This window comes from Varanus komodoensis, unplaced genomic scaffold (assembly GCF_004798865.1).
Source record: "Varanus komodoensis strain SLA01 unplaced genomic scaffold, ASM479886v1 scaffold6_1, whole genome shotgun sequence".
Classification (NCBI taxonomy): domain Eukaryota; kingdom Metazoa; phylum Chordata; class Lepidosauria; order Squamata; family Varanidae; genus Varanus; species Varanus komodoensis.
This window is the reverse complement of record NW_025336345.1, coordinates 5301954-5325478: the sequence shown is the minus strand read 5'-3', so window position 1 is coordinate 5325478 and position 23525 is coordinate 5301954. Positions and strand designations below refer to the sequence as shown.

General features: G+C 46.8%; 1 protein-coding gene across 1 annotated transcript; it reads right to left on the bottom strand.

Moving 5' to 3' along the window:
- Window positions 1-10290: 10290 nt before the first annotated feature.
- Window positions 10291-17558, bottom strand: EIF4E1B (eukaryotic translation initiation factor 4E family member 1B). Its single transcript, XM_044450950.1, has 7 exons — window positions 17535-17558; window positions 15519-15607; window positions 14498-14593; window positions 12355-12418; window positions 11990-12103; window positions 11443-11582; window positions 10291-10583 (listed from the first exon to the last, which is right to left on the bottom strand). The coding sequence occupies exons 1-7, from the start codon at window positions 17556-17558 to the stop codon at window positions 10469-10471; spliced, it is 642 nt and encodes a 213-aa protein (XP_044306885.1). The 3' UTR covers window positions 10291-10468.
- Between the last annotated feature and the right edge of the window lie 5967 nt (window positions 17559-23525).

Genomic DNA, 23525 nt, shown 5'->3' with positions numbered 1-23525 from the left:
AGCCCGCCCCCTGCAGGAACGCAGCGGGCGCTGCAGCGGGCGGGCGCGGCGTGCCGGGGCGGCCAGTCACGCAGCCGGCGCGCGCTCTCCCGGGCCGGCGGCCGGGCATGCTCGGCTCCCGCGGCGGCGGCCGGGCTCCCGCGGGCTAGTGCGGCGGGGCCGGGGCAGAGGGGCGGAGTAAGGCCGAGCGGCAAGGGACGCCGGGATCCCGGGTGCAACAGCGGGCTGCAAAATGCTGTGGGGCAGGGAGGGAGCGCGCGGAGGTGGAGGGGCGCTGACTGTAAAAACCCAAACAGGAAAAATAGGTTAAAAGGGGCGGGGGATAAGAAGGGTGGGAGGTCCACGGACACGCACATACATCCCGCGCACCAGGATTGCTGGCATGCCCCCACTCACGTAATTCGGAGGGTGCAATCATCTGCATGGCGAGAAAGGAGAAGTCCTGAAATTCCCAGCATTCCCCAGCCAGCCAGACTGGGAATTGTAGAACTCTTTTCCCTCTAAAGATGCACGGTGAAATGATTTGGGACGGGGAATTGGGTGGTTTTGCTTGTTTCTTTGCCGGTGTCACAATATTTAGAGATGTGTTGTGGGGACCAGATTTCTGACGTGGTTACAAGTGCGAGGGTGATTCTAGATGTTCTGTGAACGGGGCAGGGTGGCATCCAGAGGTTGTGCAGTCCTCCATCCCCCCCCCGTACTTCTTCTGTTCCAGCAGATGGAGGAATCTCCACTTGTTTTCAAGCAAATGTCCTGTTGCAGAAAATAGTAAGAAAATGCAGAATAGTTGCACAATCCCTTCTGATTTTCACAACCGGAACCCACTGTCTGGAAAGATCCTGGGTCTCTTTTCCCTTGGAGAGCTGCCACACCAGCATAATACATTTCCTACCCTAGATCTCCTTGATAAGCCCAGACCTGTTTACCAGCTTGTGATGTACACCACCATTGTACCATGCCTGAAAAAAATATGCACACTCATTGCATCTTTAGGCTGCTAGAAGATCGCTCCTATTTTAAGGTAGGCGAACCAGTGCTGCTGCAGTGTACAAGTGGGAGCGGGAGGGAGCCGAGCAGCAGGCGAGGGATGGAAGAAGGCTAAGGGTCAGGCTACTGAGCACCATTTGGCGGAAGTTTGGAATGGAACAGTGCACAATTTAATCATGAGTATTGAGGGAAATATTTCAATGGTTTATTTTTATTGTGCAATACAAATACAAACCACACCGTAAGAAGTGAAAAAGGAGGCAATTCTTGCATGGCAAACATAATACTGCAAAGAATATTAGCCCTGTACAAGATTGTACGTGGACTATGAATGGAAGAAGAGGAACTGCTTGAGAGGACTGAATAAATCCTTCCAGATACACAAAACTGAGACTCAAGTGGAGTCCTGAGTTCTGCATTTTCATAACCAGGGACTTGGACCAAAAACTAAGATGCAGAGCAACGGCCATAGCCACCTTAGGGCACACTGAACTGTGGCCAGTAATAGGGAGGGTTTTGCCAGCTCTGAACCTTGTTGCAGAAAAAAATGGTCATGTGGGATTATTTGAAAGTGCTGTCTATGTTTACTTACCTGCAGTGGCTGATTCATACAAGCAGCAGCCTGTGGTATTATGGTCAATCTAGGCTCATCTAAACAAATCTTCGCACTCCCTAAAGGCATAGAAACAGAAACAGAGCAAGTCAGAAGGGGTCCCCGGGCCATCTACTCTGACCCCCGGCTCCAGCTGGCTCTGCTCATGACATGCCCACCATGTGCACATCCAGCCTATCCTTGAACACTGCACGGATGGGGCCTCAACGACCTCTTGTGGAAGCCCCTTCCACACCCTCGGGGTCCTGACTGTCAGGAAGTGCTTCCTGGCATCTAAATGGAACCTTGGCTGCCTTGGTTCATATAAACATCTGTTGCACCTCTACCCAGCAATGAGACCCATGCCACAATATGGCAGTCATTGATATGCCAAGTTTTACATCAAGGAGACAGAGAATACAAAATGCTACTATGGCAAACAGTAGATCGCAGTTGTATTCATAGCATTTCTATCCTGCCTTTTTTTCCTCTTGAGGAACCCAAGCCAGCTCCATTTCATCCTCCCAACAACAGCCCTGTGAGATAGGTTGCTCTAATAGTGACTGACTGACTAAGGTCCCCCAGAGTGAGTTTCGTGGCCGGTCCCTGGTCCAGCACTCTAACCACTACATCACACTGCCTCTCTGCAAAGCAGATCTCTGGCAGAAGGAAGAGATAGCCACCAGTTGCACTTCTAAAAACGACAAGTATGTAGAAGTCAGGTAACTGTTATGAAAAAAGCATATCCCAACTGTAATAGCACTGAGGCAAGTTGGATCAGGAATTGCCTCTTGGTTTCAGACCAGTGCCCTGTTTCTCTCTTGTGTGGCTCTCCTAACCTTCCAGATGAGTTAGGCCACAGGTCCCACCATCCCTAGGCAGCACAGCCAGCTGGGAATCATGGGAATTATAGACTAACATATCTGTACCAGATTGGAGAAGACTAATAGAAGGAAATGACCTGATTTCTCAGCAAGCATCTGCTCCCAGAGGCGGCAGCTAGCAAGGGCTGCAGTCCTGATGGCACCTCCAGTGTTGGAGGCAACATGTCTGTGTTACGCCAGTTGCTGAGACGCATGGGTAGGAACGAGTGCTGTTACACTCCCATAGGCAGTTCTTCAGTGACAGGGACTAGTTTATTGCTAGCTTAAAATAAAAGGGAAATTGTTAAACCTTGGGTTATCCTCCACTGTTATCTGCAGTGAAGGCAAATAATCTATTTACACTGAGACCTTGAACATGCTTAGAAGAATAAGAGCTCAGCAGGGCTTGCTTTTCTGCCCTGGCATGCTTGGGACTGGATTCAGGACTCTCAGATCCCAGGGAGGCAGCTGCATTAATCAGTTGCTGTGAAAAGACAGAGTCCTGGGGCACCTGAAAGCCTTCCAGATTCATTCTGACATAAGCTTTCATGGGCACTGTTGACCTCATCAGGTGCAAGATTACCTGCTCCGGAGGCAATCTCACTTCGTACACCAGCATTTGCATGAGATCCAAACATCTTTTTATTTATTTTTATTTATTTATTTTTCGATTTATATCCTGCCTTTTTCCTACAAAGGGCTCAAGGCAGCTTACATCTCCTCCTCCATCTTATCCCCACAACAACAACCCTGTGAGGTAGGTTGGGCTGAGAGTCTGTGACTGGCCCAAACTCACCCCGTGGGCTCCATGGCTGAGCAGGGACTAGAACCCAGATCGTCTGAGTCCCAGTCCCATGCTCTTAACCACTACACCACACTTTTCATAAGTTAGCACTTCCGTTGCAGGGGCGAGCTGGACTTGGTGCCTGGGAGATCCAGGTTCTAGTCCCCATTCAGCCATGGGGCTTTCTGAGCGACTTTGGGCCAGCCACAGACCCCCAGTCTAACCAGCTTCACAGGCTGGTTGCTGTGAGGATAAAATGGAGAGGGGAAGTACCTTGTAAAGCACCTTGTGTTCCTCACAAGAAGAAGAAAAGTAAAGTACAAATGTAATATGCTAACAATAAATTATAATAATCAGTTGTTTGACTTTGTGCCCAAACTAAGACTGCTCTGGAGAACACACAATACGCTGATGTTACACCTAGAAATATGGCTGGAGGCTACTTGAGATAATAACTTTCTCCCCACCCCACACCTGCAACATTTTCAGACTGCCTGATTTTCATTTGCTTGTCTGAAGTATCAACTGACAGCAAAAGCCATGTCCCAGAGCTCCACTTCCCAGCATTTCCTCTTCCTGTCACTTTCTGCTCCTTTTCTTCTGCCAATCGATAGATGCTCTGTAAATACCAAAAGAGACAGCGGCCTCAGTCCAAGATAGAGCTAGGCGTGCTTAGACTCATCTGTTTCAATGGGATTAAGCATTTATTCATGTTATTACATTTCCATACTGCCAAGTTAGCCAAATCTTTCTGGGTGGTTCGCAAACATTAAAACTCTGAAATGCAGCACAATAAAGGTTTAATCCATTTATAAGTTTAAAACAATAAAACCAGAGTGAGAGCAACAGTACTGAACAATCCACAGTAATAAACCTGAAGCACTAAAAAGCATGGAAGAAGCAAAAGGCTGCCAGCCTGTGCCGAAGAGGCCACAACTAAGGAGGCTGTCTGGGAGGGCTGCCAGTAGCACACCTGCCTCAGCACAGTCCCTCGGGCCCTCAGAGGAGGACCTCTGAAAATGCTGTGCAGGTGTGAGTGGTGCCAGGAACTCTCAGCTAGCAGAACCAGGAGAATGTATGTTCAGATTCACGGGGTAGAGGCAAGGCTCAGTCTCGGCAGTTTATTGGCAGGACACCCAAGCAACTCCTCTGACAGAGAAAAACACGACAGTGCTGCAGGTTATCCAGTCTACCAAACTGACTATGAGCTTCCTGAGCATATACAGAGTGTTTTATAGGTTGTGGGTCACATACAGTTTGGGGGCCATGATGAGAAATTAATGGGTACATTTACAGAGGACAAGGCAAGTACAAACAGAACGATGTAAGGCTGACATTAGAAAGGATGCTACAAAATGTTACAGTGATACTGGGTGACTGAGAAGAGAAATAGTTGAGTGATATGAATCATAACCCATCTCAGGTGTAGGTTTTGACTTTCACTGGATACTTTGTTTCGCTTTTCAATTGCATGATAGCTGTGGAATGTATCACCACAGATTTAAGGCACTTGTGAGCCTTCCTGAACAGATTAAGGGTTCTCGCCTATTGGTACAATGTACCTTGTAGCCTTGGCACATGTCTGACTCACTGCAGGAGAATGGATGCTGTTCTGAAGCCTGTGCTTCCCCTGGCCTCTGGTGCTAGGTAAGAAGTTCAAGTCCCTTCTAGGGAAAGGAGTAAGAGCACTGCTGCCTGATTCTGTGATAAAAGGACACCCATTGAAGGCTTTATTTGGACTTTCCCGACAGCAGGTACCTCTGGGAGGAGATGCTGCTGCAGGTAACCTGGCTCGGGATCTACATTCGTGCATCTTTGGTGCTCCCTGCAGTGCTGACTGTAACGCCGGGGGTGGGGGGGCAGCAGGGAAGCCAACGGGAGCCAGTAATGTGCAGTCCTTATGCAGCCTTTGCACGAAGCATGAATGCCACAGGGCAGAGACTATCGCGCCGATGTTGCACTCAAAACTGCCTGGCAGACCTGGAGGGCTGTGTCAGAAGCGCCAGACCTGCAGCACAGCCTCTCATCAGGCTTTAAAGAAAAAGCCCTTTGATGAAGAGGAGGCAGGCTGTAGAGCACTAATTCCCATCAGCCCCATTGTCAGGGTGGTTTGGAGAGCCACAGATTCCCTACCCATGCTTCTTAATGGTAGGGCACACATTTTAATGAAACTTTATGTGTGTGGGGGGGGGGGATTGATTTTTAATTTAGTTGACAGAAGGACTGTCTTTGCTCTCCACAACTACATGGTTTTAAAGGGACCACACAACTTTTCTTGGGACATGTATTGCAAGCCAGTTAAGAGGGTGGGACTGGCACTTGGGCAACCTGGGTTCTGGTCCCTGCTCAGCCCTAGAGCCAACGGGATGACTTTGGGCCACTCACAGTCTCTCAGCCCAATCTATCTCACACAGTTGTTGTTGTGGACATAAGACTGAGAGCAGCAGGAGGAGAATGATGTAAGCCACTTTGAGTTCTTTAACAGAAAAAAGTGGGATATTTATTTAAGTTTTTTTGTGAGCCGCCCCGAGGCTTTGTTGCGATGGGGGCAGCATAGAAATGTTTTAAATAAATAAATAAATATCCCATTCATTAGCCCAGGGCTCTCAGAACAGGATATACATCTAATAAATAAATATTGTGTGCCCATCATTCCACACATTTCTTACACATTGATTAGAGAACAAAAACACTCCCCTTCTGTTCTTTCTTTCTTTCTTTCTTTTGGTGGAGGAAATGGAATATCATTTCCGGAAGCAAAAGGAAATTATCTAAACATTTCCCTACTTATGTAACTGGACTGTGCTGCTACAACAAAGCACCACCTGGAGGTTATGTAGTGAAAAAGGAGAAAAGGAAAACCTCGTTGGGTATTGCCTGGATCTCAGCTCTGCAACAAAACCAAAAGTAGATGAAGCATATGACCCACCTCGTGTAGAAAAGCTGAGAGCACTGCAGCTACCTTGCTCCAAACTCCATTGTGTGTGAACTGGCTGGATAAGGACCGGGGAGGAGTGCTTAGAGGGTAACTCACAGGTAGGCCAGACCCTTAAAAAGTGGCGTGGTCCTGGTGCTCGTACAGCTTGAGTCTCCTGTTATTGAGAGTATGAATCAAGGCTGAGCAGGGATACTGACCCATGAGCCAAGTTTATCCCTATTTATAATCAGTGAATAAGTGCCACACAGGGTCTCTGGCAAGCGCGGGACATCCAACCAGATGGTCCTGCCTTGCCCAGTCAATGAATTGCTGCGTGGGCAATTATAGCAGGAAGGTTCATGGATCGTGGGTTACATCTAATTACTCATAAGCAAAAATGTATGTTTTGAGAATAGTGGTTGCCGAGATGTAATACAGCTAATGCTTATTTTACCATTGTTGTTATTGTTAGTCGCGAAGTCGTGTCCGACCCATCGCGACCCCATGGACAACATTCCTCCAGGCCTCCCTGTCCTCCACCATCCCCCAGAGTCCACTCAAGCTCACACCGACTGCTTCAGTGACTCCATCCAGCCACCAAATCCTCTGCTGTCCCCTCCTTCTTTTGCCATCTATTGTTCCCACCAATAATATGGATAAACCTTGTGACAGAAAGGTCTTTCATATTTATTTGTTTATTTCTGAGGCCCTCTACACAGTTAACTGAGGCCCTCTACGCAGTTAACAAAGTTAAGAAAAAAGTTAAAACATGCAAGGTAAGATCAGCTTAAAACACCAAAGCCACAATAGCAATTGAATCAGCATAGCAACATTTTCATGTTCTTCTCATCTACCTACTTCCTTGAACTTCACACTAGGTCAACATAAATGCATTCTCTGAACCCTTTTGACAACTAAAAGACCAGCATTGCAACATTTGAAGGATGAATTACCACCTTCAGTACACTGGGTCAAGGACTTAATGATGCTTTCCCTTTTTGAATGGGTGGTCTTTAGGCATAATCTAAGAATTGAAAAATACGTGGACATTTGGTCTGCTTTTGCTGAGGTCTGTGCCCTGAGGTCTTATTATTATGTGAGAAACTAGTACTTGTTTTTTTGTTGGTTTATTTTTTGTTTGCGTTGATGGTTTTGAAATCACAATAAAAATAATGGAAAGTCTATCAATGGAGGACTGGTATTGCAATATATTTTTCTCTGAGCATTCTGTTTACAGCTCTGTCATTTTAACAACTCTGGCCAGCTTCCTCCTTCCTAAAGGAAAGGGTTTTTATTTTGTTACTCTATTTCTACCAATTTAGCTATCAAGATTTCTGCTTCGGCTGCCTGGTTTCTATTTGATTAGCCAAAGTGTTCAGTCTCTATTATGCTATTTCTTTTCTGCCTAAAACAATTTGACACTAACAGTATCTTTTCATTTCCTGTTACATAATCCTCTTATTGGGAAAATTCTTTTTAACACAAAAATGCAGAAAGTACTCACTTAGAAAACACAAAGCCTTCCCTCTACCCCACACACACGCATGAGCATGTTGCCACAAATATCAGGTGCCAGCATAAGCTCAGTGCACTGTTGTGAACACTGGGATTAATGCTGCCATCCTGCCCATGCCAGCCGTCCCCAACTGGGCGCCCTCTGTTGTGTTGGGCTGCAGTCTGACACATCTGGAGAACAGCCAGCTAGATAAGTCTGGTATGCGTCATTCATTGTGAGCTGCCAAGAGAGTTTCAGCTTCTGGGCAGTGCAGAAATGAAATAAATTGCAGTTACCTGGGAGTCAGTTTTACTGGCTTTTGGGTAGTCTTTTAAGGAATTCATGTAGAAGTTTCCCCCCTCTTGCTGGTTCTGCCATTACTATGACAAAAGACTTTTTTGAATTTAGGAGTTGCATTCATGCCAGTTCATGTTAAGACATTTAAATCTGAAGATAACTGAATTCATCCATACGAAAGCCAACAGGGTATAGCGTACTGGACTGGTGGGGACCTGGAAGATCTGGCTTCTAGTCGCCATGCAGCCATGAAGCCCACTGGGTGACTTTGGGCCCATCATAAACTCTCAGCTTATCCTACCTCATAGGGTTGGTGTTGTGAGATAAAATGATATGAAGAAAGTCTCTATAAGCCACCTTGTATTCCCCACAAGAAAAAAGTCAGGTTGTAAATGCAATATAGGATTTATTTATTTATTTATTTATTTATAGGATTGCCGCACTAGTTGATTCAGAGAAAGTGGTTTGATCAAAGGCACAATCTTGTGTCTCTTTAGATGGAATAGAATCCTGAAACTCCCACCAGCCCCTCGCTGGCAGTTTTCTATTAAAAAATACTTGCAAATACTTGTAAATACTTGTGTTTAGTTTCTGATTTTTTTTTTAATCTACTTGTGCAAACATCTGCTACCTGATTAAAAGGTGTTTTCCACTGAAAGGTACACTTTTAATCCATGTAATATCACAGGACACTGGGCCAAACCAGATGCATGAAAGCATTTGATTTGTTTACGGAAACAGCAGGTGCTGGAACCCAAGTGGGAAGGTGGTTAACTCTTTGCTTACTGCTGGAGTTCCAAGCAAGATGGGGACCCTGGAGCTGTCAGAAGGAAGGGTTGCATTGTAGAAATAAAGCTTTTCTTTCAATGAAATAGCAGGTGTAGTCTGATCTGGAGAGAAACCACTGTTTCCAAGAGTTAAAGCCCCACTATTTACCCAGGTTGCAAACAACCCCCTCCGGAGTCAGAATTGCTACTTACTGCATAAAATACAGCCATTCATGAAGTTGCATGAACAATGTCACATCTAGTTCCGACAGTTGAGACTGCAGCACAAATGAGTACTTTATATGAAAGTAGAATCCTTGCTTAATTTTTTTTTTGGTCTTGCTTATTTCATTCACTCTTCTCTCACTTCACTGTAAATGAAAGATCCAAACACAGACTTGCTCATGCAGTGCTATTCGTCATGCTCTCCTCCCCATCAAGTAGCATGTTGTGTAGCAACCAAAATATACAACGATGCATGTAGCGAGCAGCCAATAGCAGCCTAATTATTCCGTATGAAAGGCACTGCATTGTTATCTCATGTCTCTGCACGGCGGAGAAATTTGGGCACATCTGCAAAAATGCCAGCAAGGGAAGGACCAAGAATGGATTGTTACTCGTTAGGCAAGGTTAACATCAATTTGTTTCAAATGCATCCCGGAGCTCCTGAAAGCTGCATCCAGTGCCTGAAACTGCTGCAACTCCGGGTAAGACCTTCCAAGGGGTATGAGTGGGTCAAAGGCTAAGTTAAGCCGCCCTCCTCACACACCCCTGCATGCAGAAATGAGCACAGGGCCAAGGAGGAGAGGATGAGCAGCTCCTATATGCCTTGCGCAGAAGCACCCAACGAGGGGTCTGGCGTATTGCTGTCAATTCCTTCCCTTTCCCATGCACCAGTACAGCCTTCTGCAGAATTGCTTGGCTCGGGCAATAGCCACTTTCACTGCAGTTAGCCACAGGTCCCGGTCTAGAGAGGACATGTAGGCTGCCCACCTTATTCAATAAGGGGATGGAGGCGGAGGAACTGCACTGGAACGGCAGGGGCAAACCTGACAGCCAGTCAGTGCTGCAGCACTGTCAGCAGCCGCACAAGCCCTTTCAGAGGAGGAAGCCGCCCTTCGTGATCCTTTCCATCCGGCAGATGCTGGACCAGGCGGAAAATGGCCCTTTAGTATCGGAGTTCAGGAAGACGGGGGTTTAAATTTTGGTGGCTGAAGCCTGTAAGGATAGGTTGGACCAAGGAGATGTGCCATATGAAAGCTACGCAAGAGTTGGCTCTCTAAGGCTCCCTTCATTAAGTACAGCAGTTGGATGCTCAGGGAAGAATGAGCTGTGAACAGGCACATATCTATTTAGTGACCCCAAAACCTGGCCTTAAAGCCGTGCAAGCCAAGGACGCATCCAGCTTGTGAGAGCGATATCTGCCCCTCATGCCCAAAATGCTGTTTTCACACTTCCCGGCATTCCAGCCACGCGGCTGCATGGTCACTGTGTGTTTCTTTCCTAGCTCTGTGGGAAATGAGAGGAAGGCAGTCACACAATGTTCGTCCTGCTCCTAGTACACCTCTATCAGGGCAAAGGAAGTCAAAATGAAGCTAACCAGAAGAACATTAATGCTAAGAGCCAGTAACTTCCACACCACTCCAGTCCAAGGAAACACATACACACAGAATGTTTGATCCCGCTACTTTAATATTGAAAGCAGACATGAACTAGATTCCAACACATCTCCATCCGGCCCACTCCTCTGCTCCATCCTAACTCCTTCACACCACAAACTTGTTCTTCATGAGGGAGCTACTCTTGGTGGCTGTATCTGCATGCGCCTGGTAACCAATCGCCACCTTTGAAGACAGGCCCAGGTGCTCCTTGTAGACACGCCTGAGAGAAAGAAACACAGATCATTTCAACACCAGGTGGCCTACCTTAGCTTGTCTCTCTTCTGGAGCTGCCACTAGTACACCTCTCACCCCCTCCCCCTGAAAAGCTCCTTGTCTAGGCCGTCAGGGCTTCCACAAGCTATTCCATGTATTCTGGGTTCTGGCCACACACAAAGACTTCAGGCACTTGAAGACACTTCAGACGTACCTTAAGAATCTGATCTGTGTTTAGATGCAAGGGCATCCTCACTCACATAGCACAGCTGTGAGATTGTGCAACATCAGCACCTTGTCAGCTCCACTGGATTCCAGTCCCTTTCTAATCCCATTTCAAATCGCTGCTGTTGAACTTTAAAGTCCAGCGTATTTAAAGCAGTGTCCCCCAGCCTGGTATGCACCAGGTGTTTTGGACTATGTTGCCTAGAATTCCTGAGCTTTAGCCATGCTGACTGGGAGCAGATGAAACAGAAAGTCCAAAACACACGGAAAGCACCAAGATCTGGACATCTATCTGTAAGAATGTCTTCTGCTATATGTACCTGCTCTGGCCCCCTGGGTGATCTTTGGAGGCCTTCCTCCAGCTGCACTACTAAAAAAAAGTTTGAAGTAGAGCTGCAAGAGAGGGGCTTCTAAATTGGGGCACCCTATTTAATGTACCACCCCAGGGAGGCTCATCTGGTGCCTTTTCTGCGAGGTATTTTGGTTAGATTTTATGGCTATTTTTGCAATCTATGTTTATTCCTTTGCTGTTAGTTGTTTTGTATTTTATTCTTGTTAGCTTTTGTCATGTACCCAGTGTTTGTCACTGACTGGCTTAATTTTGCACACAGACACACAACACAAAAGGAGCTGTTTGTTACCCGATATGGATAACCCCATCCCGGTTCTCTGCCTCCCGGGTCCAGATTGCAATCTTGTCTCCCTTGGCACGGATGTTGATGACTGCCCCACAGACATCATCATTGTAGTCACTGAACATCTCTCCGATCAGGCAGAGCAGCTGGGCAGAAATGACAGGACAGGGGACCAGATGTCAGTCCTTGCATGATGCACTGCCGTCAAGTGCAGCCGAAGCGACTGCTCGCCTCACCCAGGCAAGTTTTAAAGCAGTTTTCCTACCCCAAAACTAAGGGCTACATTGCATGGGAAGGACCAGAGAGTGTAAGACAATGCAGCAACCTGGCAAATAATTGGGCAGATAAACATCAAAGGGTTTCCTGCTCCTGCGCCATGCTGTCATGCGATTCACCTTGAACCGAACACGTTGCCACAGCTTTAACTTGAGAAGCAGACTTTGGGTGTACATCTGCCTGCCTGAGAGGGACTGAGAGAAGCCTTGGGCCCAGCCCCACACCGTGGCCATATTTCTGGCAGGAAGGTGCCCCCCGCCCCGGGCTGCTTACTCACAGTCTCCAACCAGAAACGGTCAAGGTCTGTGTGCCTCTGCTGCTTGGCTAACGTGATCAGCCAGCGACCACCACGCTTGTTCCAGTTATCTTCCCACATGGGCTCAATGCCGTCCTGCCAGGAAAATGCGAAGTGACAAGAAGAGCTTGCTGCCTCTTTATGCATGACTCATGCACGCTCCCCAGGGCTACGTGAATTACAAGGCATTCTTATTCTGTCCAGGATACCCAGCAAGTCTTACCTAATCCAGAGGCTTGTGGTGAAACCCAAACCAAAGTGAGCCTCTGACTGCAGACACAGGCTTCCTCTCGGCTCACCTTCCCCCAGGAGAGGGCTGAGAAGCTGTGTCCTGAGAGAGGTCTTACCTTGAAGAGGGAGTAATCACAGCCAGATGTCAGCTTGCTAGCCAGCTGGATGTGGCTATATAGCCTGCGGGCTCAAGAAGAAGAGACAGGCATGTCAAGCAGAGTGGGCAGACTTCAGGGAGAAGCCTCATGTTTCCCATCAGAGGCAGTGTTAGTGAGCAGCCCACTAGCGCTGGAGCCCCAAGTCTCTAGGAAGCCTTCTGCCCCGCCCCACGGCAGCCCACACTGGGCACTTGCTGAGATAAAGGTCAAAGGGCTCTGACAGATCTCCTTTGCATCTGATCTCCTGGATGAGCAGGTTTTGCTACAAGTGCTTCATCTCCAGCTGCTGCCCTGTGCACCTGCCTGAGGCTTTCTCCTGAAATCAAATACCCTCCCTCTCCCCTGCCTATACATCCCTTCTTACAGATAGAGATGTCCTTAGGAGACTGCCCCATAAAGAAACAGGCACAAAGAAACTTTAGAGCATATGCAATGTTGCATTTCCTTGTCCCACTGGCCTCAGCCCTCAAGCTTTTCAGTACCCAGCAACATTCCCCTTCCCAGGAGAGATTTAAGGGATTTTACATGAGCAGCCCAAAAGCAAAACCTGGAAACACCCCACAGGAAAAGATGGCTCTCAGCAGCACCTATCTGTGTCAACAACCTTTTAAGATGCGCATGAAGACACAAGTATGAGCTAAGCAATATATGGGGCAGATCCTAAGAGGAAGCAGCTTTGTCCAGGATTGATGCTTCAGTTTCTATCACAACTATTAAAAGGTTAAAATGCACACCATCTTCCCCAAGCACATACATCAATGTTATTCCGTAGAAATAAGTTTTCTTTCAGATTAATTATGGCACATATTGCCGGGGGGGGGGGCTCTAGCTCATTTGGATACCATAAGACTGTTTTGCTGTGACAAGTCCCTCTGGAAAATGGACAGCCAGTCTGCATAGGAAGTGCAGATGTGCCTTCAAGAATGCTTTACGATACAAACAGTGAAAGATTTTTTTCTGGATGCTATCTAGGAAGTGGCTTTTGTGGGAGCAGCTGTCTTAACAGAAGCTATCTAAAGTATTTGCCTGCAGATTTCTAGGCATTCAACAGTACCTTAAAAAAGAAGGCCACCTTTATAGTAGTAGAAACAGAACAAGTCAGAAGGGTCTCCCGGGTCATCTAGTCTGACCCTCAGCTCCAGCCAGCTCCAATCATGTCATGTCTACCATGTGCATGTCCAGCCTATTCTTAAACACCCTCACTGATGGGGCTTCAACCACCTCCCATGGAAGCCCATTCTATAAGCTAGGGGTCCTAACCATCAGGAAGTACTTCCTGGCATCCAAACTAAACCTTGGTTCCCAGAGCTTTGCTCCATTGGAATGCATCCTGCCATTCTCCACAGGGGAAAAAAGGTCACAACCTACCTGTGCGTGACACCCCTCACATACCTGTATGTCACTAACAGCTCCCCTCAGAGTCCCCTCTCCTCCAGGCTGAAGAGACCCAGCTCCCTCAGTCTCTCCTCATATGGCTTTCCCTGCAAACCAGCCACCATCCTTCTGGCCCTTCACTGCACTGATTCCAACCTTGCTATGTAATGAGGGGCCCAGAACTGAACACAATATTCCAGCTGCGGCCACACCAGAGTCGTATAGAGTGGCCGTAATACCTCTCTTGAGCTAGAAGCCACGCTTCTGGCTGTAGAATAGATTGGCTTGACATGGATACACTTTCACAGAAAGGTTGACAAGATGACACTAATAGGGCACTTGTAGGACCCTTATGTCTAAGCAGGCATGTAACTCTCAGATGGGGAGTTGCTGGCTGGGGGATGCTGGTAGTTGTAGGAAATGTTGGTCTTAGCAGGCATAAGATTCCAGCCCTATTCAAGTATATTTTAGGGATTTCTAGAACAGCAGCCTTAAAGACTCCTACCTTTCGTCTCACTTAATATACACAGTTTGCTATTTTACTGATTTAGTTAAAAACCCTGTCATGGTGTTCCTTCTTATTTATTTATTTATTTATTTATTTAATTAAAACATTTCTATGCCACCCCCATCGCAACAAAGCCTCGGGGTGGCTCACAAAAAATCTTAGGACCCCTTCTTAGGCCCCAGTGGCTAAAAGCATGAGGAAGGACCAGAATGCACTCACGCCCAGAAGTCTTCCACAGTGTCAAACTTGGTGACAAGCCGTAAGTTGTCCTGCCAGGTCTTGCTCTTGTCGTTTTTGAAGAACCACAGGGCCCACCTACAAAGGTGACCAGAAGGTGTGATCAGGCCACTAGCCGTGCAGCAGAAACCGCAAGCAGCAGCTGCCTGTGAGCTACGGCACGCCGGCACATCATGCCACGAGTCTCAGCATCAGCTGTTCTAACTGCGAGAGGACCGCCCCGCTCGTCTTGGCCCACTGTAACACGAGGCCCTAGATGCAGATGTGGACTGGCTGCATTATCTGTGGAGTTTGGTTCTCTCCCCACTGTCATCTCTCATGAGATGAAGGAAACAATAATAGTTAAAGGGCACTGAAGGTGAGAATGAGTGTTCACATGTACATGATAATAATTTAAAGCTTTTCTACATGAGGCTTTTGACCCAACACTTTACTGAGGTTTTGCTTCCAGATCCTTTGCAGGATTAAGATCAAGTAGTGAGGTGCCTCCTGCCCCAAGGGTGGAGGAAGTGCTGTCACTTCCTTCCCGCATGTTGCATTACACAGCTGGAAGGAGGTGCTGTGGCTGGTGGACCTGGAGTCTCCCACTCTGGTTTGTTCAGCATGGAAAATACGTCACTCTTTTAAAAGCTATGGAAATCTTTGGAAGCACAGGAGTTGCCCTGGATGAGGACAACAGATTGTAACATGCCTACAACTTCTTATGGCAGAGGAACTGAGCATGCAATTAAATGCCTTGTTGATATCTCCAGAAACTCCCAAAGTACTGAATGGTTTTTTGAAACCAAAATAATAAAGATTTCTTGGCAGGAAACATTTGCTGTATCATCGTGTGCTTTCTCTTGGCCACATTTAGAAGCACCTAACCAGGATTTTTTCAAGTTAACAAGTGGAATGGCAGTTCGGAAATGAAAATGAGCATCACATGATTGCGATGGAAGAGGGCAAGAGCCATAACACTACAGAAAATACAAATAAAATATGCATTATGCTCAGCTGGTACCTGTTCTGCAAAGGGTGTTTGCCGAAGTGATCCACAACCACCTCTCCTTTCCTGGCCTTGCGCTTCCGCTGCTCTTCCGGCGAGCTCCCCTGATGTTTGAAGAAATGGGCAGTGCGTTGTGACAAGCAGCAGCACTGCAAGCCCCCCTCGTGGCAGTCATGGGCAAGCATTTCCTGCAGAGCATTGTCCAGCCAAGCAAGGAGCAGAGCTGGATACAGGCCGGATTCAAAAGGAAGGGCTGACCCGGCAACTGCAAAGCATTGCAGAACAAATGAGAGCCGCCTCTCTGTCGAGGAACTGGGGGCCCGACGAACTTGAAGGCAAAGAGTCAGCACTCATGGAGCAAGTCTATAGCTAAAGTGGGAGAAACAAGGGCTAACACTTTCCAGAAGCAGCTTGGAAAATAAAAGACGCTTCCTCCAGCTTTATTGTAGCTTCAAAGAGGAGTACCCACTATTTGAAATATACACAAAAGTTGTTGCTAGTACCCGTGCCCAACACCACGCAGAACAGACAAAGCCCCTAATGCAGGGTGAAAAACCTCAGACCTGGGGGTCAAATTCAGACCATTTGAGTTCCCCTGTAGGCCATGCCTCTTCTCCCGGCCCCATCCTCTTTCCCCCACATATTACAGGTTTGGTGGCTCCCCAGATTTTGTAGTCCACCCCAAACATTCTTATGAGTTGAAATATATACACCCAGAGACCTTTTTTCCTGCAAGGCACTCACAGTGGCTATCATCATTCTCCCTTTCTCCCCCATTTAATCCTCACAACAACCCTGTGAAGTAGGTAACCCTGAGAGTGAATGACTGCCCCAGAGTCACCCAGTGAGTTTCATGGCCAGGTGGAGCCTGGAACCAAGATCTCCAGGTTCCTGTCCTACATTCTCACCTTCACAACACACTAGCTTCTCTTAAGGCTCAGTAACGGGCAGTACTGCTGTCTTTCTAAAGTTTTGGCCTCACCCCTTTGCCTTTGGCCCCACCCACCAGCAGAATGCATTGCTCCCCTGCTGCTCTAAAATAGTTTCACCCTTAGGCCCTAAGAGGTACTGCAGCCCTGCACCAGCAGCTGTTCCCTTCATCCTGCTGTGGGGGACTTGTGTCCATGAGATCAAGCATGTCCAAAGCTACTTCCTACCCCTTGGGACACTGCTGTGAACAGCGGTGGGGAAATGGGCATCACCCAAACCCTACTGTCCATCTTCATTTCTCACAGGCACTTCACTTCACTTTCTCATTTCATTTCTCTTGGGGCAGACACAGGAGAACGCCACTTGTAACCAAAATAGAATTATTAGTTGGGAAGCAGGGAGAACATGTGAAACTTCCAAGGAAAGCTCCTGGTCTTAGAGAGAATCAGGCACATCAGTCAACTTTTTCAAAGCTGGTCCAGCTTGACCACACAACTTGAGAACTGAATAAATAAATAGCAATAACAATTTATGTTCCTGGAGACTAGAGATTACTTAGAAGAGGGAGACACTCCTTGTCCATATAACATGTAGTGGGAAGAGTGTCTTTTAAGTACTCTTAAAGGTACAGGGAGTGTTGGAAACAGCCCTGTGAGCCATAAGCAGGCCTCCTCCCTATTTTATAGATCAAAGGGCTTCCTCACAGGGTGAGAGATAAATGACAAGTCACCTGGGTACAGGAATTTAGGCAAACCAGGGCGGCCACTGGGTAGACTTGCAAGTATGCAGCCCAATATTGCACATATTTGTTCAGAATGAATTCAATAGAACTTAACCCTCCTTGCTTAAATCTGCACAGATTTGCAGCCTTAATAGGGAAAACACATGACTTTGCATCAGAGAGAAGGAGTTCAAAATACTGAACAAAGCCACTGAATTGCACAAAGTAAAGTTTCTCCATTCCCTTGAGGTCAATAAGCCCTCTTCTAAAAATTGTGCCAGAAGCTGTTGAGCTAAAACTGTGTTTTAGAAGCACAGCAGCCCAGCAGTTTATCACTGGAAAACTGAGAACTCAGCAAAAGCCAGCTTGGGCTTACTTACCCACATTGCTGCTGCTGCTGCCATCCTCCAAAACAATAACACATCTCATCTCTTCAGAACGCCATTTATTTAGAAGGTACCTTTGAGAACCGCCTTTCAGCTAAAACCCTAACCTGTTAAAGAGCCAGGCGCTTCCTTCTTTCCTTCCTTCAAAGACCAGGGGAGTGCCAGATCTTACCTGTCTCGTCTCCTTCTGTTGGCTGGATCAGAATGCTTACTCCAAAGCTCGCTTAGCTTGCTGTGTTGGGGAGATAATGATCAGGGGGCTTTTATCACAAATTGATAGATTATACTGGCATAGTTAATTAAAAAGGGATGGGCATTTTGCTAACTTATCTAGGGCATATGTTATATTTGCATTGTCATTGCAGGCTTATAACCTCTGGGCTGCAATTGATAAGTTTGCCATGTGCAACTTTGTGACCCAAGTTGTCTATCAAGAAGGATCCAGCATCTTTGTGAACGAGGGGATCAGCAGAGTAGCTAATTCCAGATCTTTGTAAGCAAGATCTGTTGCTTATTTCTTTGTGGCCTAAGAGGGACTCTTGTTGGCACTGTTCTTGTGTTAACAGAATACTTCTGTGTGGGCAATTGCCATGTTGTTTTGTATTTAACTGTGGCTCTAAGTAAAGGTTTGTTAAATTCAAATCTTTGAATGTTTTATTCTACCTAAGCACCGTAGGACCTGAAGAAGCCAAAAATACATCGGTTCAAAGTTTTGTGGGGCTATTTGGCAATATACACTTCAGTGAAATTCTGAAAAATGAAGGGTTGAGTCCAACATGGGCATCCATTCATGCTATTGGCATTTCCTTTTTCCTCCTTCCCCTCGTGTTCCCGATGTATGCACCCCAAATCCATTCTGAAGCGTTCCCTTACTTTCCAGAGGCAATTTGGGGGGTGGGGATTTCTACGGTACTTGAACTATGAGTTCCTGAAACGTAGTTTTTATGTTGCCTCAACCCAGCCAAATTATCAACCCACAGTGAACTACCCATGGGTCACAGTCCAATAACAAACCATGGGTTCTTTTCAAGGGTTGCCTGTAGCTAATAAGGCATTGCAGGTTAGTGCAGTTCAGTTCAGACAGCACAACAACCCATGCTTTAACGACAACCTATTTTCAACCCCCGAGTGTGAATTACCATGCCATGTGAACCCAGTCTCTCAGCTTCCACCTCTGCTGCTTTGAAACTGAGAATACATAATATTGCTGTATTTTACATGTTGTAACGATTACTGAAATAAGGGTCTTGCGCACTTTATATTCATACAATATCCCCTCCTCCGTCCTGCCACAGCCAGGACAGATTTTTCCCCCGTTGAGGCTGATCTCTAAGCTCTGTCTTCTTGTCCTTCCTCTTTGAATAGATGTGACGGCCACAATGAATCCTTTCAGTCCTCTTGTTTCCCCAGACTCTTGTTTGGTACTTCTGAGCACCAGACACAAGCCCATGATTCGGAGAAAAGGCTCCTGTTGGGACAGGAGTGTTTTGCTGCAGCCGACAGGCGACAAATAAATGGAGACGGATGAGACCAGGGGAGCCTCATTGCCAGGCTGGGGACAAAGGGCAGATTTTAAAATAAAGCACTGAAGAAGAAATCCACAAGCATCCAACTGGTGTCACAGAAATTATTCCCCGGGGGCAGCCTCACAACAGGACAAAGGGGGTTTGAGCGGCTGAACTGAATGGCCTGGCTTTCTTGATATCATGCGACCTGCAATGTACCAAACAGGCTAGAAATGAAACTCCTCCCGAGAACTTTCTATGCACTCCTTCCTGCCCTATTTTTGTCATGGCCAGAGGCACCACAAATTCCTCCATCTTCCAGGCTTGCAGCTTTCAAGGCCTATTGCCGAATCTTCCCTTTGTTAAAACCCAGAATCTTCCCTTCTTCCACTGCAACAGGAGTGAGCATCTTGTGGACCTGCGGGTGCTTTGGCCTACAACTCCCATCAACCCTCACCAGCACAGCCTGTGGATGTTAAAACCTTCCTGGAGGGCCACAAGTTGCCCACGGGGCTCTACTTCAAGGTCTGCCCCATTTTTCTTCACCTGCTGCTTTAGCGCTGCCCAAGGTCAGTTCACCCTCCCCATTTTCTCCTCTTCAGTAAGATTGGAATGCTGCAGCAGCAAATTATTTATCCCCTGTCACTTTCTGTTTCCTGTAACCTTAAATCTCCAGACTGATTCCCTTTCACTTCTAAATCACATTGGGTTCTGGATCCTTACTGCTCTTAACTACATCCCCTTTCTTATCTACCCTACTTTCCTCCCCACTTTCTCCCTTATATGAATGCTTTATCTCCTTATCTCTTTGTTCTCTTCTTCAGCTCAATGCTTTATTATACCGATCTGTAAGTATATCCTCTGAATGTCAAGTAGAGCAACACTTCGGAGAAACTCTTCACTGGCCTCACCTTGTCTGTATTGTCTGCTACCAGTACAGCCATAACTATCTCATATTAGCTACCATCCCTTGGTGCACCCCATGTGAGATGCAGGACCAGAGAGAGCCCCATGTTTTCGGCCCTCTCATCTGACAGCTGGATCAGAGACATACAGGGCCCCCCTGTGTGAGTCTCATGCACTGGTGGTGGTATGTTGTGACTGGGTGTCGAGTTACACCAAAGGAGGTGAGGTGGATGGCTCCAAAGGAGAGGGGCTTTTCAGGGGTGGCACCTCTCCCTACAGAGTCATTCTGTGCCTATGCTGTGGGCTTTTCACTGCACAGGCTTTCCAGTTCTTCAGTTTTGTTATTAAAATGTGTTGCTTTTAGGTTTTATTCTGTTTTGAACCTTTAAAAGTGTTATGTTTTATCACGAGTATTTCAGGGTTTTAATTTTTGTGCTATGATTCCATCCCACCCCAATGCCACATATTTACCCTGTGCATGGCAATTAGGCTTCAGAGAAAAACTCCCGTTAGTGCTAGTAGGAGAATGCAGTCAGCCATGAAATCACTGAGAGCCTTGGGGTAGCCCCTCCCTGTCTCTCAGCTCAGTAGACTTCACAGGGTTGTTGTTACTATAAAATGAGGAGGCAGAAGAGCGTATGTCCTGTCCAGAGTTCTTTGGAAGATGGGCTGTGCAAATGAAGTTGGAGCCTGATTTAGTCAGAGTAGACGTACTGAAATCGAGAGAAGTTAAGTTAGCCATGATTCACTTAATTCCCAATTATTGCAGCAGTTCTGCTCAAGTGTGCATCCTGTCTGTCTGTCTGTCTGTCATAGCAAGTGCCTTATTAGCTTCTGTGCACACTAATGATGGCTTTCAGCTTAGATGGAACTATTAAAGATCAATGTGTCCCCATTGATTTACTGATTGAGGAAGGATCTCCATTACACTGAGCAGTCATTGTAAAATTGATAAATTTTATTTGACTTTTTCTTAATTTGCGAGCTTTTTTTCCTGTTCTGACCAGGAATGACAATGAATTCTGATATCCTGTGAACATATTATGACCATAACTGAATTTATCATTAAATGATTTGGACTCGTTGGAATGGATGACTGGAAGGCAGTTCTTTTATTCTTCTTTTGAAATGTGCATTGCCACTTGTCTTTCTTTAACAGCTGCATGGCATGCAGAAATTGGATGTAACTAGAGAGAGAGACAATGATAAGAAAAAATCCTACCTGAGAATTATTACTGACAGACAAGAAAAGTCAAACCATTCTGAAATTTTAGCACTTATATCCAGAGGCCTCTTTCTGCTACTTGGGAAAGTCATTATGACAGTTTCTACCTAGCCAGTTCCAGTCTGCTTGTGTGTGAACATACTCTGAAAAAGTTTAAGCTTAACTATCCCAAATTGATCCTATTTTTTTCCTATGTTTTGATTCCCCTTCCATAATTTAGCATACAAACTTCTGGCATGTACAAATGTAAATAAAATTAGCTGTTTGCCTAATAGAAAAACCGTTTTCATGTAATTTGGTAAACGTAACAACAATTAAGGCTTTAATTATATTTGGAAAAGCACATGAATCATCTTTATCACCATGCCCTCCCCCTACCCCGCTCTCTATACATGATTTCTTCTATCACTAGCATATGTGAAGATGGGATTGTGTTTATTCCTGGGTTGGATTTCCCAGAATCATAGGAGAGGATTGCAAATTAAACCATCCTGCCCAGATGGCTGTCCTGCTACATCTTGAATGCCTCCAGTGTGGGAGAGCCCACAACCTCCCTAGGTAATTGGCTCCATTGGAAAACTGCTCTAACAGTCGGGAAATTTTTCCTGACACCTAACAGGAATCCGGCTTCCTGTCACTTAAGCCCATTATTCCGTGTCCTGCACTCTGGGATGATTGAGAAGAGATCCTGGCCCTCTTCTGTGTGACAGCCTGTCAAGTATTTGAACAGTGCCATCATATCTCCCTCCATCTTCTCTCCTCAAGACTGAACATGCCCAGTTCTTTCAGTCTCTCCTCACAGGGTGTTGTTTCCAGCCCCCTGATCAGCTTTGTTGCCCTCCTCTGAACTTTCTCCAGTTTGTCTGCATCTTTCTTGCAGAGTGGTGCCCAGAACTGGACAAAATACTCAAGATGGGACTTTGCTAGTGTTGAACAGAGGGGAACCAGCGCCTCACATGAATGTCACTCTTTTACTTTTTCCTACTGCTCAGTTAAATAGTATGTTGTATGTGTTTTTCCATTTGTGTTTATTGTATTTTAAACATTTTAATAGCCATCTCGTGGTTCTACAACTAAAAGCAGGATGACAGGGCTTTTAATAAATAAACTGGTGAGTGCTTGTGATTGAGACTCAGCATGTTTTAATAGAAGATATAAAGCATGCATCCAGGCATCTATTTATTGGCTTTACCACAACATTAACCCTTAACTAGTTTTGAAATCCATGGGGGTTTTTGTTTTGAATCCAGAGGTTGCTGTTCTTTAGGCTACAGTTGCTTCTAGATGGATGGCTCTGACCACCACCAATCAAAGTGCTGCTGATCCGTCTCTCTTTAAGTGATTCCACATGGAGGGTCCTTAGTACTACCAAACAGAAGGCATTGTGCCGGGATTGCCCTTTCTGGCTCCATAACAAATCTTCTATACTAAGAAAACTGATGGAAGCAGCAGTGAGAAAAACATGAGAGTTCCAAGATCAAGAGGTATCCTCCAGACCCTCATACAACTCTGTGACTAAGGCAGAAAGATTTTATGCTGGAAGCCCCATAGAAAGCACCCACAGTAGGCTGCAAGCACACTTACCTGTTGGGCTGGGAGTGAGCCCCATGGAATTCAGTAAGATTTGCTTTTGAGTAGTCATATTTAGGATTGCGCCCTGCTAGAACAGGCCAAAATTTCATCCAGGCCCACTTCTTGCTTATGGAAATGGTCGATCATATTGCAGAAGTCCAGATACAGGACGTGAAGGCAGCTGCTACTCACTCCGCCGCACCCAGCCCAGCAAAAGGTATTTATTCAGGGGATACAGGATCGGGAGGATCCATACAGATCCCATGGCAAATAAGCGTCCAGGGCCTCCGTTTCCCTGAAGGCACAAACCTAGAAGTCCTACCGGCCCCAGCATTCTCCAGCTGGCATGATTTGCCGGGGGATACTGGGAAATGTAGGACTTTTTTCTCCTATCTAACCATGATAGGATCACACCCGGAATGTGTCCAATCCCCTCTTCCAGCCCCCTGGCCACGAGGACGCCACATCCTGCTGTGGCGACCAAGTCCTGTAGGGGTTAACACCATCTGCGGGAAAGCAAGGCCTGTGACGCTGCAGCTACCTGCGGCCTTCTCGGCGCTGAAGAGGCCGCGCCGGCCGTGCCCCCTCCCCGCACCCGTGCAAAGCAAGCTCGGCCCGCGGCTACGCGGATTGCCGAGCGCGCCGCCGCCGCCGCCGCCGCGAGCAGCCACAAGCGGCTCCCGCGCCTTTGGGCGCGGGGGCAGGCCGCTTTGCCGCCCTCCTGCCGGATGCCCCGCCCCGGGTCAGCGGGTTGGCGGCGGCGGCGGCGGCGGCAAC

Bases quoted from the DNA above. Each gene is read 5' to 3' on its own strand.
- EIF4E1B (XM_044450950.1), bottom strand. From the start codon at position 17,558: ATGGCAGCAGCAGCAGCAATGTGG. The intron at 14,594-15,518 runs GTACCAGCTGAG...TCACCTTTGTAG, and splicing joins AAACACCCTTTGCAGAACAG to GTGGGCCCTGTGGTTCTTCA. The intron at 12,419-14,497 runs GTGAGTGCATTC...TTGAGCCCGCAG, and splicing joins ACTGTGGAAGACTTCTGGGC to GCTATATAGCCACATCCAGC.